General features: G+C 52.6%; 10 protein-coding genes across 10 annotated transcripts, besides 20 other annotated features; all 10 read right to left on the reverse strand.

The window, feature by feature from the left end:
* Nucleotides 1-5509: a sequence feature (heterozygous, non-Esmeraldo-like haplotype).
* Nucleotides 396-429: a sequence feature (AT_rich).
* Nucleotides 916-960: a sequence feature (T-rich).
* Nucleotides 1089-1147: a sequence feature (T-rich).
* Nucleotides 1148-1180: a microsatellite.
* Nucleotides 1181-1236: a sequence feature (T-rich).
* On the reverse strand, nucleotides 1282-5385 carry Tc00.1047053509671.10 (hypothetical protein, conserved; the record flags this gene model as incomplete). The annotated part of the gene is made up of 1 exon (XM_809593.1): nucleotides 1282-5385. One exon carries the CDS (start codon nucleotides 5383-5385, stop codon nucleotides 1282-1284), a length of 4104 nt encoding a protein of 1367 aa, XP_814686.1.
* Nucleotides 4238-4274: a microsatellite.
* Nucleotides 5510-5905: a sequence feature (haploid, non-Esmeraldo-like haplotype).
* Tc00.1047053509671.20 (hypothetical protein, conserved) lies at nucleotides 5650-7263 on the reverse strand (the record flags this gene model as incomplete). Its single annotated transcript, XM_809594.1, has 1 exon — nucleotides 5650-7263. One exon carries the CDS (start codon nucleotides 7261-7263, stop codon nucleotides 5650-5652), a length of 1614 nt encoding a protein of 537 aa, XP_814687.1.
* Nucleotides 5906-6401: a sequence feature (haploid, Esmeraldo-like haplotype).
* Nucleotides 6402-6498: a sequence feature (heterozygous, Esmeraldo-like haplotype).
* Nucleotides 6499-7291: a sequence feature (areas merged during assembly that could not be assigned to a particular haplotype. This can correspond to areas where the two haplotypes were merged or to regions with more than two copies in the genome that were merged during assembly.).
* Nucleotides 7292-12863: a sequence feature (heterozygous, non-Esmeraldo-like haplotype).
* Nucleotides 7744-8706, reverse strand: Tc00.1047053509671.30 (hypothetical protein, conserved; the record flags this gene model as incomplete). Its single annotated transcript, XM_809595.1, has 1 exon — nucleotides 7744-8706. One exon carries the CDS (start codon nucleotides 8704-8706, stop codon nucleotides 7744-7746), a length of 963 nt encoding a protein of 320 aa, XP_814688.1.
* On the reverse strand, nucleotides 8927-9652 carry Tc00.1047053509671.40 (hypothetical protein, conserved; the record flags this gene model as incomplete). Its single annotated transcript, XM_809596.1, has 1 exon — nucleotides 8927-9652. One exon carries the CDS (start codon nucleotides 9650-9652, stop codon nucleotides 8927-8929), a length of 726 nt encoding a protein of 241 aa, XP_814689.1.
* On the reverse strand, nucleotides 10058-11284 carry Tc00.1047053509671.50 (hypothetical protein, conserved; the record flags this gene model as incomplete). The annotated part of the gene is made up of 1 exon (XM_809597.1): nucleotides 10058-11284. The coding sequence occupies one exon, from the start codon at nucleotides 11282-11284 to the stop codon at nucleotides 10058-10060; it is 1227 nt and encodes a 408-aa protein (XP_814690.1).
* Nucleotides 12168-12428: a mobile genetic element.
* Tc00.1047053509671.60 (uncharacterized protein) lies at nucleotides 12521-13219 on the reverse strand (the record flags this gene model as incomplete). The annotated part of the gene is made up of 1 exon (XM_809598.1): nucleotides 12521-13219. One exon carries the CDS (start codon nucleotides 13217-13219, stop codon nucleotides 12521-12523), a length of 699 nt encoding a protein of 232 aa, XP_814691.1.
* Nucleotides 12864-13032: a sequence feature (areas merged during assembly that could not be assigned to a particular haplotype. This can correspond to areas where the two haplotypes were merged or to regions with more than two copies in the genome that were merged during assembly.).
* Nucleotides 13033-14664: a sequence feature (heterozygous, non-Esmeraldo-like haplotype).
* Nucleotides 13378-13440: a sequence feature (AT_rich).
* Nucleotides 13462-13806, reverse strand: Tc00.1047053509671.64 (ribosomal protein L36, putative; the record flags this gene model as incomplete). Its single annotated transcript, XM_809607.1, has 1 exon — nucleotides 13462-13806. The coding sequence occupies one exon, from the start codon at nucleotides 13804-13806 to the stop codon at nucleotides 13462-13464; it is 345 nt and encodes a 114-aa protein (XP_814700.1).
* Tc00.1047053509671.70 (ribosomal protein L15, putative) lies at nucleotides 14042-14656 on the reverse strand (the record flags this gene model as incomplete). The annotated part of the gene is made up of 1 exon (XM_809599.1): nucleotides 14042-14656. One exon carries the CDS (start codon nucleotides 14654-14656, stop codon nucleotides 14042-14044), a length of 615 nt encoding a protein of 204 aa, XP_814692.1.
* Nucleotides 14665-14868: a sequence feature (haploid, Esmeraldo-like haplotype).
* Nucleotides 14709-14730: a microsatellite.
* Nucleotides 14869-14875: a sequence feature (areas merged during assembly that could not be assigned to a particular haplotype. This can correspond to areas where the two haplotypes were merged or to regions with more than two copies in the genome that were merged during assembly.).
* Tc00.1047053509671.80 (60S ribosomal protein L5, putative) lies at nucleotides 14875-15804 on the reverse strand (the record flags this gene model as incomplete). Its single annotated transcript, XM_809600.1, has 1 exon — nucleotides 14875-15804. One exon carries the CDS (start codon nucleotides 15802-15804, stop codon nucleotides 14875-14877), a length of 930 nt encoding a protein of 309 aa, XP_814693.1.
* Nucleotides 14876-18114: part of a sequence feature (heterozygous, non-Esmeraldo-like haplotype) that runs on past the window's edge.
* Tc00.1047053509671.84 (hypothetical protein, conserved) lies at nucleotides 16071-17438 on the reverse strand (the record flags this gene model as incomplete). The annotated part of the gene is made up of 1 exon (XM_809608.1): nucleotides 16071-17438. The coding sequence occupies one exon, from the start codon at nucleotides 17436-17438 to the stop codon at nucleotides 16071-16073; it is 1368 nt and encodes a 455-aa protein (XP_814701.1).

The following is an 18114-nucleotide window of genomic DNA, read 5'->3' on the forward strand; positions in this document are numbered from 1 at the left end:
TTCGTCGAGAGCAGACAACAGCAACGCATCTTCACGGGGAGGAGCAGCCCGGCCGCGCCACGCGGTGTTCCAGGTGCTCTCTCCCCCTTCGCCCACAGGGATCCACGCGCAGCCGCATTCACCGCCACTTCCCTCGGCGCGTTACCCCCGACAAATGCAGACCGAAGCGCCTCTCCCTCCAGATAAATTTTAACAGGGTGCATGCAACAAAGAAACGGAAATTTCTCTACTCTTCTCTTCTGCAATAAACCCACCACACAGGAATAATAGGAACGAAAAAAAAAAAAAACATAAAAGAGCTCCTGATGAAATCTTTCAGGAAATTTATCAGCCCTTGCGGCGGCATCCACACTCACAGTAGAACCCAAATCTCCCTGGCGGCGCTGAAAGTAAAGAAAAAATAAAATTAAATTAAGTTAAAATTAAAATGATCATAAGTGGTTGCCCTCTGTGAAGCGTTAACTTCTTTTTTCTTTTTCACTCAGTTCCTTCGGGATGAGGAAAAGAACCGGAAGAATTGAGGTGGGGGGAGGATGATATGAGGAGCAGGTCTTTTTCTTCTTTTTTTTCCCCCTTTTCAAAGAGGGACGGCACTCGCTCCCTCGTCTCTTCAGCCAACGGATATAAATAAACATATAAATTTGTTGAATATCGCGAACCTCGCGTGGAGTCGAACGTTCTGTCCTTCATTTCCTTCTCATTTTTTTGTATATCACTATTCTTTTCGCCTTCCTTTTCCCCTCTCTCCCCATTCGTTTCTTTGGAATGTGTTTGAGTTCTCTTCCTCCTTTTATTTCCCCCACCCCCCGCCCCTTTTTTTTTCCGCTCCACAACCGTCCCGTAAGATTTCGAACGCATCTTCAACGTATGTACGCGTGTATGTAATTGCACAATGCCCATAGTTAAGTAACCCCATGTTATTGTTTCGTCCTCTTCATTTTTGTTGTTGTTTTTGTTTTTTCTCCTGATGTTAGTAAATGATACTACGTGAACGCCCACCGGCTTACAGGACTATGTAATCTTAGGTAAATACCACAATGAAAATACAGAGATACATAAATGTCATCATCATAATCATCATCAATCCATTTGGTTTGATTTCATTCCGTTTTGTTGGTTTTATTTTATTGTTGTTGTTTTTTCGTTTTGTGTGTGTGAGTGTGTGTGTGTGTGTGTGTGTTTTTGTTTTTTCTGTTTTTTTTTTTTGTTGTTTTGTTTTGTTTTGCTTTTTTTGTTGGGCGATTATTTTGCCTCACTTGTGGTGTTTGTCCACCGCCCCCCTCACGGCAGACCGAGGAGGGAGAAGGCGGCCCACTCCTCCAAAGGTGTGCGGTCGGCGATACATTGCAGGTATGCATCCCGAACAGAGGCAGCCACACTGCACCCGCTCGCCATGGAGGCGGTCACTGCCGCCGCTGCGACACGATCGCTCGTCGGCAGACGGCTGTTGATGGCGATCAACATGCGGCACGCCCCCGCGTACTGCAACGAGCGGTACACGGGGATGCCGGTCTCATGGATGGACAACCCGCTGTAAGTCCCAACACCGGTGCAAATAACGAGTGCGTACGGGCGCATTTCCCACGTGTTGGCGATTTCACTTGACTGGCTCGCAATGACATCACTCGAGGCTCCAACGAACATGCCACAGTAATCCTCCCGTACCTCCGGCATTGCCCGAAGTCGTATCTCGAGCACACCACCCTCCGCGGCCTCCTCGTGCACCGCACGGTAGAGAGCGTTACGAACACCCCGTACCTTCCCGCGGCGGTGCAAAGCGGAAAGAAGCCGCTGCGTCGCGGCGATATCCGGGTCCTCCGATGGCAACTCGTCCTTTTCATCCTCACCGTCATGAGCATCGCCAATCCTCCGGGTCTCCTCGCCCAGCTGCTCATCACGCGTCGTTTCCACGCCCGACGCTGCGAGGTCCTCGTCTATCACCACACGACGCACGCAGACGCCCTCTTCAGCTGCCTTGGCGAGGTATGCGTCCAACAACACTGAGGAGTGCGCGGCGTCGTCAACAACGGTGCATCGCCTGGCCTCCTTTTCCTTCCCTTCCATCGCCATCGCGTCTGCAAAGTGCGTGCAAAGAAGCGCCATGGAGCAACACATGCTTGTGCAGAAGCGCTCCGCAAGGTATCGCTGCCCATCATAAAAGGCGTGAAATGGCAGACGGCTGAAAACGCCGTCGCCAACAAACATCAGCCCACTAGCGTCGCCCAGTTTCACTTCCAAGGGTTTAATGAAGCTGTCGTGTAAGAGTTTCAAGCAATAAAATTCATCGGTTTCAAGTGACTTCACACGCTCAGCATTCTCTGGAGACTGGGAAAAATCAAAAGCCACTTTTGAGTAAAGCTGCGGCCAGAGCGGGGTGTCCCCGTATATGCGTACCCCATCCTCCGTGTACATGGGCGCGTCCAGCAGCTTTGAAATGGCGTTAGGGGCACACATAAAGGCAATTATCTCTTCCTGCAAGGTTAAAGGAATTCCCACACAAGTCAGTTTTCCATCGCCATCCAGGCCTAGGACATACGCCATAAAGTCCAGCCCCTCGTTCCACGGAAGCGAGTAACACACTATTCGCCATCCACGCATCATCGGACTCCTCAAAAGCCCTTCGACGGCACTTCGGCTGACAAGCTCTGCGTCCTTTGTCTCTGAAAACACACCCGCTCGCCGTTGTCGGCGCATTAGCAAACGGGTCACTTGAGCAGTATTCGGTACGTGGCAACGATCGGAGCATTGAAGGGCCTCAAAAGCCTCATTCTTTCGAAAGTGTACCTGTTCCAAAATGCTGCAGCAGCGCCACTCCACTTCACAAAGAGCTGCCTTCACCAGGTATTGTTTCAGTTCCGCCTCATCAACACGCGCGACAGTTGCCAGAGACTCGTGCAGGTGTTGTTGTGCCTTATCCAATAGGTTGAGGCTTAACTCTGCCTCAGCCAGTTCCACTAACGCCTTCGCAAGCGTCGTTAAGTCCTGACATTGTTGTGCTTGCCGTAGCGCCCTTATACAGTAGTCATACGCCTTTTGTAGGTGGCCGCCCAACCGCCAGCAAACAGCCGCACCCGTCAGAGATTCAATCGTCTGTCTTGGATCTTGAGCGTTGTATACGGAAAGTTCCTCCATGTAGTTTTCAGCAGCCTCATCGTAGCGGCCAAGAAAGCGTTTCGTCAAGGCAATGGCACCCATGCAACGCGATGTCGCGCGTGTGTCTCCAAATTCCTTGGCAATCTCGAGCTCGGTCTCCTGCAAACTCAAAGCAGATAGCATATCACCCAGCTGGCATTTCAGCTGGGCATAGTTCTGCAGTGGTCGTTGGTGACGATGACGCGGAATAAGTGGAAGAAGTGCACGCGATGATTCGTAGGCCTGCTGTGCCCGTTCCAGCTCACCAATTGCCGAGAAGGCAATGCTCTGACAGCAATAAATATCGCAAAGCAATTGAGGCTGCTCGGTGGCTCGAGCAAGATGATCCGCCACCTCGTACCAGGCAAGGGACTCGGGAAACAGGCCAGTAATTTCGAGTGTCACGCCCATTTGCATCGCGATCCAGCCAAGCGCAGCCTTTTCATTCTTGGCAATAGCAATCGTTGCCGCACGTGTCAGGTTGATGCGTGCATCCATGGTGTCAATGACACGGGCAAAGGTACGCGTAATAGCGAGACGGGACAGCATTTCAAACAGGTCAAGCTTTTGTTTCTCCGCGAGATGAAGAGCCTTGTAACAGGTCTGCAGGCTCTTTTCCACGTCAACGCAGCTATCACCCGTCTCGAGAAGGATCGCACAGACCAATCCTGGGCACTGGTGGTAGCTGGACTCAGGTAAAAGTCGCAGCGCACGCTGCAACAAGAGCGTCTTTACATTTGACGCCTCGGATACGGTCAAAGAGCGAAGGAAATTTCGGTGGGCATTCTTTTGTCGCATGCTCACCTGTGACGAAGGCAAAAGTTGCTCACTCCGCGTGATGCTAGCAAGCGGAACTCCCATAATAGCAAATGCTGCAGGGGGCCCTTCGCTAGCGGTGGAAAGAGCACCTTGATTGGTGGATGCTGCTGTCGCTGCTGCAGTGGCACCAACTGTTGTGGCAGAAGGCGCCACGCCAATCACAAGACCCTCCAGTAATTCTTCATCGCTGCTCTCCCCCTTCGTGCGACGTGAATCCCGTGAACGTTTTGCCTTTGCCTCAATGATCACCTCATCTTTTCCGGCGTCCCCATCCTCCTTCTCCCTATGCTGCTGCTGCTGCTGTTGTTGTTGTTGGCACTGTTTGCTCTTTCCTTTTTCCGCTGTTTGCCAGCCTGGAAGTCGTACGACGGCCCCATTCTCCCGCACCTTCCCAGGAATTGTCAATGAAGCAGACTTCTTCAGTGATGCCACCGCCGCCGCCCCGGCGGAATCGGTGCCCGTTTTCCCCTGCACAATCGTCCACTTTTCATCACGCTTTGTCTTTGGTTTAGACTTCTTTGTAAAAGTAACAGATCCCGACAGTGGAGAAAACGGCGGCTGCGGCTTTGAACCTTCCTCGTGTATCCTGTTTTGAACGGCTTCATTAGAACTGCTTTGGGTATTATTCCCGTTTTCATGATTTTCGGCCCCATCATCATCATCATCATCAGAATCATAAACAGCATCCTTTTTGAATGCAGGGCGCTTATTATCCGTATTATTTTTATTATTTTCATCCATATTCGAAGTCACTGTGGTGGGTTTGATCACGTTATTGGTGATAATATGCTTTGCTGGTGTTGTCGGTGTTTTATTTGCATTTGCTGTCGCTAACGCCGTTGGCGGATCCGAAGGGGTGAAAACCCTCGGAGCAGCAATTTTGTTTGGGCGAAGCTCGGCAATCCGTTGAGAACGGGGAAGAGGAATGGATACTTTGGGCGTCACTGTGCGTGATGCCGCTCTGCAACACGTCTCCTCCTGTGTCAAGAGGATTTCCTGTGAGTCGCCCTGTGACTCCAGCGACGAGAGTGTGCCTGAGCTAACGCGCAGCGTTCCAGAGCCCGGCATCCATCCGTTTTTATTCCACGGCTGCTTCTTCCTGCACAAATCAAAGATCGCAGTAACGTCTTGTTCCAGAAGCATTGTGCTGCGATATGGTCCTTTCCTCAATGGCGTCGCGGGTGCAGGAGTCGCGGGAGCCACAGCGCTGCCGAGTGCATCGAGCTGGATGGTATTGAGATCCATGTCACCGCAGAGCGGTGTGGGCGGCCGATGCACAGCGGTAAATTGGTACGGATCATTCTGCCGACGCACTGGCGGCACATGCACACCAAGCGCCCCATCACATGATGGGTACCACGGTCGGGCGCCGGGATTCAACATCTCTAATGATATCCCCTCAGGTTCTTTCTTTTGGGTTGCGATGTGCGTCATGTCAGAAATAAAACAACACAAAAGAATAAAACGGAAAATAAAGATTTTTAAAAAAGGGAGGGGAGAATATTTCACTCATTTTACGTCACTGCAAGTTTTACATGTCTATGGCACAAAAAAAAAAGATGGCACACATCCCCCATGAAAATAGGGTAAAAGGAAAGAGATTCTGAATACGGCATTGTGGCATACGCCGCCAACAGTACACCCCCTCCCTCCCTCATCCCCTACCGTATGTGTGTATTTGTGTGTGTCTAAATACCGCTAGTGTTTTTCCCACAGTCCGCTAAGGTCCTCATCGCCAAATGGACGCGCCTTCATGCCATGCTGGCGGCGTAGTGCCTCGTGGTATTCCGCCTCCTCCCGTTTTCGCTTCGCTGCTGCTGTATTCTCTTCCGCTGCTGCAGGATCGAAAGCAGCGCCGTCGTTGCCTCCTTTATAATGGCCCATGCCGCCAACATTCAGTGGATCTTCAGAGCGGCCGGGGTTCTTCAGCACTGTCTCCTTCATCTTCTCCATAGCACGCTGGGCGCGGATGTTCTCCAACGACTTGCGCATCATGTTGAGACTGTGGGCATCCTTTGCGTCCACAGATGTATCAAAGAGAGAGCGCATCTCGGAGCTGATGCTGTAGTCCCACACGTCGCGTGTCTTAAAGTCCTCATGGTCGGCGTAGATGCCGGTAGGACTGTAGTCCTTACGCTCGCCCTGCATGACTGGTTTTCCCTCCTGCGACGCCGTCGAAAAGGCCGCAATATCACCCGGCCGATCACCATGCGTCTTTGCCGAGTTCATGTCGTATCCGAATACGTTCTCCTGTGTCTCCTGATTGAAAACCCCGCTGCGACCAAAGACGGTGCTCGTCATTTGGTCTTCCTCCGTCATCCATTTCTCCTCCATGTGCCACATTGACACGGGGACGGGAATGTGGCGTGCCAGTCTCGAGTGGTCCAGTTCCCAGTCCTTCCACTCCTTCTGTCCGCGTCCCTCTTCACGTCTGCGCTGTTGAAAGACGGTTTCCTCACGTTGCGCGCTCGGATTGGGCTCCTTCATCTGTCGCTCCACCTCTAGAAGAAAGTCGAATATGTCTGAGGCATACGCACACATGGCGGTCCCGGCCAGCTCCTTGCATTTACTCTCTTCGTGCACAGTTGCCGTCAGCATCCCAACGCAGCGTCCATTCCGCATCACGACGGAGCCACACATGCCCATGCCAATACGGCCCTTGTCCGCCCCCTCAAGCGAGGTTGTGTCAAGGAAGAAGTGCTCCCGTGTCAAAGTGTGCACCTTTGCGCGGATTCCCGTTGGCACCATGAGCGGCTCTGGCGCCTTCTCCTCGTCAAAGAGTGATTCATGTGCCGTCATGCCATAGATCCATACGTGGTCACCCACTGCCAGTGGTTCAACCAACTCAAGACGCGGGCGTATGACGTAACCCTCATTCTGCATCCACAGCATCTTCATCTCCCCACTACGCTTCAAATTTTGCTCTGGATGCACCACACAGAGATCTAACCGGGGGTTGGCGTGCACGTAAACGTGCTGGTTGGACGTAAAGTGCCTATAGACGGCGGTCCCCTGCATAGAAACGAGACGAACTTGCGTCATGGTGTCGGCCAGCGTAATGCGGGAAACAAAGCGGGTCGGTCCCTCCGTGGGATAATAATTGGGGTAGTCCCAGGGACATATCACATGGGCGCATGTGAGCAGATGCGTCCAGTGCCCGCCGTATTGTGAGAAGGTCGGCCCACGTGTCTGTCCACACCAATCCAAGGGGATGCACGTTGCATCCATCAGCCGACGCCAGCGATCCGTCTCCTTGTGGCGCCACTTGAAGCGTGTCTGTACCGCCATACACCAAGGCTGGAAGCGCACCATTGCCACGGCCTGCCGTTTGAGGAAAAAAGTTTCAAGAGGCAGAAAAGAAAACAAGGCGCATACATGACGATACAAATGCTCACATGTATATGAGCATGTGAATGCATGTACATGCGAATAAAGAAAGAGGGAGGAGCATAGCGAAAAGAAAAAAGGAGGGTGGAAAGATAACACTACAGCTGCAGCGAATTAGAAATCATAAATACAACAAATTGAATGAAAGTCATACGGAATAAAAAAAAATGCACAGCGAATATTACCGCTTAACATCTTTACCACCACAATTCCTTTTGTTGTTGTTTTTCTGTTTCCGCTCCTACTTCCCCTTCCTTTCTTGCATCTTCTCCTCCATTTCATCCTATTCGCATTCCTCTCATGCACACGCAGTGGCAAAACATTTATAGATGTATATATATATGCCACTCACATCATGGGACTGAAGTCTGGCAACAAAAGAAACAAAAACTCGAGGCATCTCCATCACTCAGCGCGCATCAGGACGACAGCGCGAGGAAGAAGCACCGGCACATCGCCAAAAGTCCTGTCGCCGTCCAAATCCAGCGGGCGCGGTGGGTATCCGGCAACCAGCTGAAACCCGTCGCCATCATAATCCTCCAGCGACATCGCGTAGTCCCGCATGTGGCGGAGCTTCTCAGTGCGATAGAAACGGCGATGATATTGCTTTCCGCGAAGCGACTTGAGACTAATGAACGCGACGGTCGACGCGTCGGCATCGGCGGGGGGCTCCACCGGGAGCCGTGCGGTTGCGGCCGCACGCAATTCCTCCACCCGAGAGCGACGCCGCGCCTCCTCCTGCTGCTGCCTCCTCCGCATCTCTTCCTCCTCGCGCCGTTGCCGCTCCGCCGCCTCCCGCTCGCGCTGCAGCCGCTCTTCCCGCTCCCGCCGCTCCCGCACTTTTTCCTCGTACCGTCGGATGCGCTCGAGGTCGATTGCACGCATCTCGTGGGCCCGTTGCTCCTCCTCGCGGCGGGCGCGCTCCTTCTCCTCTCGCTCCAGTCGCTGGTGGACCTCCTCCGCCAACCGCCCGTCCCAGTGCTCGAAGGCCATTTGAAAATTCCGCACGAGGTCCTCGGCAGGGAGGAGACCTTTTACCTTCAGCACGGTGCTGCGCTTCAGCATGACAGCAAGGAAGGGGAACGTCGTCACCTGCATCTCACCTTCCAGTCGGCGACCCTCCAGCTCCAAGACTGAAGCCCCAAACAACACAAAACGAGTCCCAAAGAGCTCCCGCACCTGCGGAGCTGACAGCACTTTTGTCAGAAATTCATGTGTGTCCTCATGCGTCGGGGAATGAATGTACACAAGGAGGTACAACCCCCTGCGCTGCGCCTCTCGCCTCGCCTCATCCATTGAGTCGTGGACCATTGGAAGCTCCACGCCGTATTCGCGAAAAATATTGTTCGAAAAACTTGTCCCTAACATGGCCTTATATAAACTGTTGGCGAGAAGCAACAAAAGGACAGGGATCGAAGCAGCTTGGAAGAAAACAAGGCAGAAAGTATCCAAACAGACGGTGCAACACAAGGGCAGTGACTCGCACACACACACACAGCAATGCAAATATGCCCCCTTTCCTCTCTCAATTCGAAAGAAAAAGAAGACAACGGGTCGCTCCAGCCACAACATAACATGACATAAGACGTCACGGTGTAGTAGTACCGCCACCCTGCAGGACTCCGGTGTCGACGCTGCCTAAGATCTGCTGCGCGATGGCATCAGGTGGGGTGTCAATCACCGGCCCGTACGCGTCTAATTTCATCTGTGTCTTCTTGTCCTCGATGTGTATGTCGTCCCGCTGCGCCTCCTCCTTCATGTGACGGAGGTACATGTGGTAGTCAAACATGTGCGGACGCTTGTTAAACACCTCCACCCACGTCTCGTAGAGGTGCGGCAGGGTGTAGTACTTGAGGAGCATCTGGGTGATAAAGACGCAATCCTGACGAACAAATATCTTGTCCTTGATTTCGCACCGCACCAGCACAATACGCTTCGTGCGTGAAAATTCAGTAAAGAACTGAATTGTCATGTCAATCTGCGCGTGGTCCTGTTTTTTCTGCCACTCAGCAAGAGGAGCGACGCCAACGAGGTCCTTGTCCCAGTTCGTCACAACGTTGAAGAGCCCCTTCATGCGGAACACAGGAATCACAAAGTAGGAGCACTTCTGCAGACGGGGCCGCAGCGCATCATAGGCATCAGCTGATATCACGCGGCCCCAGTACTGCACAAACTGCTTGTGGTGTTCGTTCCATATCGTCGCCACTTGTGCCGTCGGTGTCGCCTCAAGAAGGCTCAACTTGCAGATCTCATCCAGCGACTTTCGCCCGGGCAGTTTGTAGAAGCCGTGCAGTGCCCAACTCTTGCGTAGCATCCCCTCCCCTCCCCTCCCTTGTACGGTTCCACAGCAACAGCAGCAGGAACAGCGGCACTGCTGACGGTTATGGCAAATGAGGAAAAAATAAATGAAAAAAAAAGTGTTGAGCTTGATCCATAAAACCATCGCAGAGAAAACAGCAAGATGCAGCGAACCGACACACGCGCCTTGCGTAGGAAGAAAGAAAAAAAGGAAGAAAATATATAGCAATCATAATAACAAGATAAAAAAAAAGGAGGACCGGCACGACGGCCCGAGCATCTAAAAAAATAATGCGGTCTAACTGCGAGCAGAGACCGTGTCTCAGTGTGTCTCTCTAAGCTCCTGCTTCGCCTCCTCTACTCTTATTCTCCCTTCACCCTTCTTGTCGTCCCTCTCTTCGTTAATCACCGCCCTCAACCTCTATCGAAAAACAGCACGCCGCGGCGCGTGAGTGGGCAATTCGCGTTGGTGCATGCGGCTGCTGGCGGTGGGGGTGCGATACAGTCGCTCGCAACTGCCGCGTGAGCTGCACCTCGACCCGGAGGTGCTGCTGCAGCGGCTGCTGCCCCTGTCCCCCCATAGTCGCTTCTTCGTCAGCGTCGCTCCATTTCTGTCGCCATTGCTCAACGAGCGGGCACGCGATGATGCCACGGCGGATCTTCCCTGCCGACCGCCGGTGCGTCCGCGCGGGGCGGGCGAGTCACCCAAAAAACGCGAAGATGATCGCCGTGGCGCCGGCGACGGTGTGTCGAAGCGGGAGCGTCGCTTCACTTTCTCGCTGTGAAGATTTCTGTCGGGCCGTGGGGAGGAGCGCAGCGTCCGCTGCTTCAGCCGCATAAATGCCGCATGTGCCTCGTCTCGTTCCGCCTCCGCTTGCCGCAGCCGCGCTCGAAGTCCCGCCAACTTCTTTTTGAGTCGCTCCACTTCACACGCCCCGTCGACACGCTGCTGGAAATCCTCGCAGAGACGCTGCATCTCCAACATCTTCTCCCTACTCAGCCGAGCCAAGGCCTCATTCTCACGTCTAAGTTTCTCGTTCTCCGTCTGGAGCTGCGCATTGCTGGGTTTACTGGCATTGTCCGTCCCCAATTCTATCAATCCACTGTGCCGCGGCGTTGTCCGTTGTTGCTGCTGCTCGGTGGGTGGTACCGAAGGCATGCGCCTCAAGTCCATGGTCCCATTCATTTCCGCCGTCGTCATCTGCACGAGAGGCACAGGGAATACGGCACGTGTGAAGTCCACATCGTAGTCTAGAGTGAAAAATCGCTGCATGCGAGACGCCTCCGAGAGCTGGCTGGCGTCACTTTCGTCAATGATGGAGTCGGACGTGCCGTGGCCGCGCTGCGCCACCTCCGCTGTGATGCGGCTTTTCATCTCCTCACACGTCTCAACAAAAAACTTAACGCTGGGGGAGCGTCCAATCATGGCGTTGTATGTCATGTCCGCGAAGCCGGCAAACTCCTTCCGCACCCCCGCCGCTGTTGTGATCTCCAGCACGTGGCTCTCACGCAGCACCGCAACGTAGTGAACGTCCGACGAGGGCTCGAAGGCAGACGTCTTCGGTATCACATCGATGCTCATCGACTCGCCATAGTTCTTGTACCGGACGAGGTAGCGACCGCACGGGGAGTGGACGCAGCACTCCATTCCCCAGCCTTCCCGGAAAAGGGGACAAAAAGGCAATAAATAAATATATGCGCGCACGCTCTGCTCAAAAAAAAAAAAAAAAGAGAGAGAAACCACATATTATTTAGCACGCATAAAAAGAAGGATCAAACGCAATCCACAGCAATAACGATACGCGCAAAAAATTTATCCCCCCCAACGGAATCAACACCCTTATCATATCCTAGCTCACATGCAGACTCGCGCACAACCACAAGAAAAAAAAAATGTTCCGTGAATTCATCTAAAGCCCGCCCCTCTCTTCCGCCCGGTGCACGATACGCCGGCGTTTCTGCATGGCTCCGTTCCTTGCCGAATTCTGCAGAGCACCTCAGCCGTCCCAGCCTCGCGGCCAGTGCTTCTGCCAAGCCGCAATCGCGGCACTCGCCAAACTCACAACGGCCAAGCCGAGTGGGTGCAAAGTGAATAGAAGCCCGGCAAGAGAAGCTCCAAAAGCGAAAATCACAACTCATCTGCTACATCGCGGCGACGCAGTAAATTCGGCGGCCGTTGCTTCGCCAGTTCGAAATGCTCCGCACACACACGGTAGCGCAATCGGTAGAAGGCATCCACGTCTGCCGCCGTCATCCCCTGCCAAAGGCCGCCAAAATTTAACTCCAGATGGGCACTGAGGATCACGTTAAACGATCAATTGCGACTAACCGTCACGCCAGGACGGCACGACCTGAAACAGTAAAAATGTTGCGGGAGATGAGAATGCTCCGATGGGACACATGTCGCTTGCGTCAAAAAACGGCGTGTGATGCGTTGCGATATCCTTCGTGCTGGCCCCCGCAGCGCTCACGCTGCATCACACTCGGCAAAGGCATTAAGCGCAATCGTCCTCGCTGCACCGTTAGCAACTTTTTTTTTTTCTTTTACCAGTCGTAGTAACTACACCTCAATTGTGCAGCTCTGGTAAGCGTACGAAGGAATTCAGTAGCAAGGATAACCTTACTCCGCGGGCAGCCACTATAGAATGGCTCCAACATCTGCCCTTCCGACCCGTAAAACTAAGTAACAACCACTCATCGGGTTTGAAGCACGAACAGCAGGCGCTTAGCTTCCTCTCTAGCAAAGAGCCCTAGACCCTGGCACCACGTTGAGGTGGCCGGCTGAGCCAGGGCCGTTAGCAACTCATATAGAGGCTCAAATCTGAGGCAACAGGGAGCAGAGGAGTACGGACGTGTAAAAGGGGGAATTTTCATTGAGTGAGATTCAGTTGTGCGGCAAGCTCCCGCCAGACCGCCTCTTTGCCGCCATTAACGTTTTTTGGAACTCACGTTGTTGCATGCGCAGAAACTGCTCCGCCGCTGAACTCAAAACCAAACAATTCTCACGGGATGGCGGACCCTTCTGCGTCAGAAGAAAACGCATCCACACAAAGAACAGCAAACGCCATGCCCGGCGCGATTCCACCAGCAGCTGACGAGTCCGTCTCATCTCTGGCGTGGTCGCTGGGCACGCCTGATGTACAAGTGCCATCGTCTGACCTCGGCGCTCCGCTCCTCCCTCGTCCATTTGCATAATGGCACGAAACAACCCCCCGCAGGGTCCCAGAGGGGAGAAAAGCCGTGCGCATCCGTCAAACTTGGCAAAGGGACTTGACACAAAATCCATGAGAGTGAAGTGGCAGGTAAGTACCCAGCACTTATCCTCCACTTCGCGAAAAGCGTTACCACCGCGCCTCCACTCAGCATGTCGCGCATCCCAGTCACTGACGATTTTTGCCTGCCACGCGCCAAGCTGTTCGAGAATCTCTGCCTCTCGCCTCTCCCGCCACATCTCGCGACGACCGCACGCATGAAGCTCCTCCAACGTGCACATGCCACTGCCGAGGGTGATGCCATCCATAGCCCGCATCACGCATACGCGAGAGAGAGCCGCCGCGAATTCCTCGACGCGATCGTCCAGCATTTCTCTCCAAAGACCCCCCCTTCACCATGCACCACCACTCCCTATTTGTACACAGAAAAGGGAAAAAAACGGGAAAGAAAACGGGCACGAATTTACATGCACTACCGTCACACAAATAATCCCACTGGAAGCCTCAAAGACGGCGCAAAATGCTATGGAAAAAAAAAAAAATTTTTTTTAATTAAAAAAGAATTTAAAAAAAAAAATTTAAAAAAAAATTTGCAGAAGAACAGCGGGAGACCTCACTTCTTTTTGGCCTGGTGGCGAAGGGCCTCCTCCATCTTGGCACGTCTCTTCTTGGCGGCCTTGAAGTTGCCAAGGCGCTTCTTGCAGAACTTGAGTGCACGCTTGTCCTTGCCAACGCGCAGCAGCTCCTGCACGCGCCTTTCCATGGGGGAAAGACCGACAAGATCCGTGATTATCGCCTTCACCGCCCGCAGTTTCTTGTGCGGAAGGGCGTAACGATCATTGGAGGAAGGGGCTCGAGCGCGGCGGGTGGTCTTGTGGCCCTTGTTGAATCCAGCAATGATGCCCGTTCGCGGCGCGGGGGCCTCTGCCTTTGGAACCTCTTTCTTTCTGGCGGGCATGCTCTTCCCTTGCTGGTTTAAAAAATAGAGGGAAGCGAGTATTAGCACTCCAATGACAAACGGGCACACACCCAGACACCAGGGAAGAAAACGCAAGAAAGACTCACTCACACACGTAACGAAGAGCGTGGGCAAGCCAAAAACACGGCAATAGGGAAGGTACTTCCATGGAAAACAATAAAAAACAAAAAAAACAGACAAATGGAAGGCCAACGCGAAACCTGAGTCAGGGATCTTAACGCTTGCGCAGGAAGACCATGCGGTTGTTGCGGCGCCACGCGGCGCGGACTGACGGACGCAGCTTTGACGCCTTGTGGCCCTTGTGGCGCAGTCCGCGGTGCTTGCGACCCGCCGACGTGAGGCCACGCTGTTCACGGTGCTTGTGCACTGCGTTCACAATCCAGTTGATGCGTGGGTCGCGACGAATAGTGCGGCACATTGGGTCTACTGCAACCACCTCATACCACACGAAGGTCGAGTCGGCATTCACCCAGTACGAGTTCAGCACACGAAGGTTGCCGTACTTTTTACCAAGCCGCTGCTCTGCAATGGCGCGACTGTTCTTGTTGAGCTTAACACCCAACACACCACTCGTCTTGGGCTTACCGTACGTGATACCCTTGTGCACAGGACGCTTGCGCCCACCGCGGCGAACACGCACGCGAAACACGGAGAATCCTTGCTTTGTCTTGTATCCAAGCATGCGAGCCTTCTCCGGACGCGTAGGACGACGCAGACGCACAACTGTGTGCTGGTGACGGAACTCCCACGCGCGCACACGCTGAATGAAGCGCATCACATCGGAAGACTTCTTCTTCCACAATTCGTTCAGGTACATAAACGCTCCCATTTCGCTGACCTTTCTATGACAAATGCAACACACAACAACAAAACCCGTTCAGTAATAATAATAATAATAATAATCGCAATATTAAAAGCCAGCGCCTCCAACATCCGTCCCAGTAACCAACAGCAAAAATAAAAGGTCAAAAAACTACAAAAAGAAATTTTTCAAAAGAATAAAAAAAAAACAGATTTGCTCCATCAATCACCTTTTCGGAAAAGCTTTTACTTCGACGCACGTTCGCGGATGCTCGCAACCAAAAATGCGATTTTCTCCTTGGCGGCGGCCTTCTTCTGGGCGCCAGTCCGTTTCGGCGTGTTGTACTTCTTCACCGCAGCTCCCTCCTTGCGCTCCTTCCTTGCGCGACGCTTCATTGGATCCGCGCGGATAGCAGCGTGCGCCTTCTTGTACATGCCCTCGAGCTCGTTGGGAACAACCTTGTCCTTGATGTACTTTGAAAACTGGCACGTGCTCTCCTCGGGGTTGGAGCTCGCCTCCTCACGCACCTGCTTCAGGTATTCAGCAACGTGCAGGCCCAAGATGCGGTCGCGGTGGGCCTTGGCGTTGAGCGAGTCCTTCTCCTTGTCGTAGCCGGGGAAGCGGTTCGGGCGGTGAGGCACAGCCAGGCCGCCGTCCACCGCACCCTTCATGACACCAAACACACGAGCACCGGTCGTCGTGCGGGCGAGTCCAACGTCAAGAATGGCCTTGAATGGGAAGCGCTTCTCGTCGTCGCCCTGATCGTCGGCCTTCGTACGCACGGCCGAGTAAGAGCCGTCCGCCTCCTTCGTGCCCTCGAACTTGTTCGCGAGGCCAAGCTTCGTCAGCATGCGCCGCGCAACCAGCAGACCTGTCGCGTACGCCGCCGCGTAGTTCGTCAGGCCGTGCTGGATTCCAAACTGCGGGAGCTCGTGCGAGTATGCCGCCATCACAACCTCATCACCCACAACCTTCGCCTGCACAACCTGCGCAATGATGTCGCGGTTCGTGATGCGCACCACCAGACGGTACTTGGGCGTTCCAAACTTGGTCTTGTCCTGCAGCACCATCTGGCGCCGCGCCTGGTAGTCCGTCTTGCCCTCGCGGCGGCGGCGGTATTTCACCTGGAAGCGCTTGAAGTACGCCTTGTTCTTCACAACCTTAACGAATGGCATGCTGTTATGAAAATCCCTGGAAAAGCACAAAGAAAAAAAAATATTATGAGGGATAATATCAAGGAACAGGTGATAATAACCATTAAAAAAGAAAGGGGTAATAGAAGGGGGGGGGGGGGGAATGTGGCACTGTGCAATGAGAGAGCAAAGCAAAAATAAATTGGATGAAGCGCAATCAGCTTGAGGGATGCAACAATATTAAATGCAAATACAAAAAAAAAAAAACCTAAATTTACATTTGCGCAACCCCAATGACGCATTTATCTTCAAAGGCTAAAGGCATGCCTTTTTAGGCGGCGCAACTCCTCCTCCAGCAAGGTGATTTGATGTGTCTTTTCTTCCAGATTGCGGACATGTTCTTCCACTACTTGCTGTAATTGATTGGCCTCATGAACCGCTTTTTGCCACAAGTCCTCAATGTTTCTAACATACTCAGCTGCCTCTCGAAAGATTCCCTCAGTTGTCATGTGTTTCCGTGGAATTCCTTTGGGATCCCCAATGATACTCGGGCTGTTTCCTGAGGCTCGAAGTATTGTTAGCTTCCTTGGCACGGAGGCCAGCGTGTCTAAGGAAGGCGCAGACGTGACAGTCAAACCTGTCCTTGGTAGTGTGGAGGCTCGAGCAAGTGGCTTGAGGATAGATGGCAGGCGGGAGCAATGGCGCAGTGTCCTTACCGCTGGGCTCCATGACATCTTAACAAAAACGTCTCGCGGGTACCGCGGAATGAGACCCTCGCAAAGAATGGCAAGGGCCCAGACGTGGTGCTCGTCAAAGGATGTAAAACCCTGCGGCATCCCGGCCGGCTTTTCAGCCACCAACACACAACCGTAGTTACCAATAGGCACAACTATACCGCTTTGAACACGCAAATGGCAACGCAAATGTGCTTCAAAAGGACGTGAGTGCCCATTGGCTTCTCTGTCGTCTTTGTTGGGGTGCATTTTGGTGTTGTTAAAGTTGACAGCCATGCCACCTTGCACAGCGGTAATAAGTGTACTGGAGTTGGCATAGCTGACCTCAAGAGGCAACTTATCGTCTGCATGGATTTGTGCCACACGGCACAGCATGCGGGGATTTTCGGAGACGTCGCCAATGTAAACTGCAGCGCGGACAGCATTCACTCTTGTAAGTACCGATTCCATCATCAGAAACAAACACGTTTGCAACAATGTCGTCGCTCCACGCAAATCAGATTGGTGACTAGTTAAAGAGTTGATATTTTTTTGCATGCTGCCATTAATTTCAGGAATCTCACAGCTGCGAGACGCGGCATTGGTGTCACCCGCCCGCACTTCATTTTTACCCATCACTTTAAAGAAATCTGGCACCACGCTGCGTGTTCGAAGAAGCCCCACGACAGACGAGGCCTCCTTCTCTCTCATATGGTTAAAAAACTCACCCATTTGCGCCTCAATGGCGTCGGCCAGCCTCTCGGCGGCGGCGGCCAACTTCTTCCCAATGTCACCTAAAACGGCCGCGGTATCCTCACCAGACTGCTGTGACACCGTAATTGTGCCGTCATCAGGGCTAAAAGAGGCATGTGGAGAGGTTTTCACAGCTCCCAGTGCCTTAGCAACACAATGAATCGCCTTAAGTTCTTTAATGACCTCTGGACCAAGCACGCCAGCCATCATTTATGGTTCTTCTACTAACAAATAAAATCAAAAACAACACCCTATTCAGTAATATCTATATTTATAACTATGTGAAGTGCACCTCGGTGTAACGCCGAGGCGTGCCGCTGAGTCAGTACAAAATGTGTGTCTATAATTTAAAAAAACTGGGTACTGGCAGCGCTTTGGTTACACTGCAAAAAAGAGATGCAAAAAATAAAATTCCAAAATAAAGCAAAATGTAAAAGACAGAACCCAAATGACAAGAAAGGTACATGCTGTTTTATGTTGTTGTTGTTTTCCTCTCTCACTTCTCTCTTCTCTCTTCTCTCTTTTGCTTCAGAAAAAAAAAAAAAGAACGTTTCTTGGTCCCGTTGCGGTCGTCACGACATCCATGGCTTTTCCCCGAGTGGTCCATCTTACTTTACGCCCCCTGCCCAGAAAGACAAGAAAAAATGAAAAAAGAGGATCATTGACGTGCGCAGTGGCGCATGAGAGAAAAATAAAGGGGTGAACTCGTGAGGCAAACAATACACAAGCAGAGAGAGAGAGAGAGAGGCAGAAGGAAAAATCAATAATAATGATAACAGCAAGCACTTTCATCACCGCCAACGGCAACAGCAGAAAACATAACTTGTTTTTGTTTATTTTTGCATATTCTTGGACATCCCCGCGTCTCAATGCACTCCGGAGAAAA

This window comes from Trypanosoma cruzi, genomic scaffold (assembly GCF_000209065.1).
Source record: "Trypanosoma cruzi strain CL Brener 1047053516371 genomic scaffold, whole genome shotgun sequence".
Lineage (NCBI taxonomy): Eukaryota > Euglenozoa > Kinetoplastea > Trypanosomatida > Trypanosomatidae > Trypanosoma > Trypanosoma cruzi.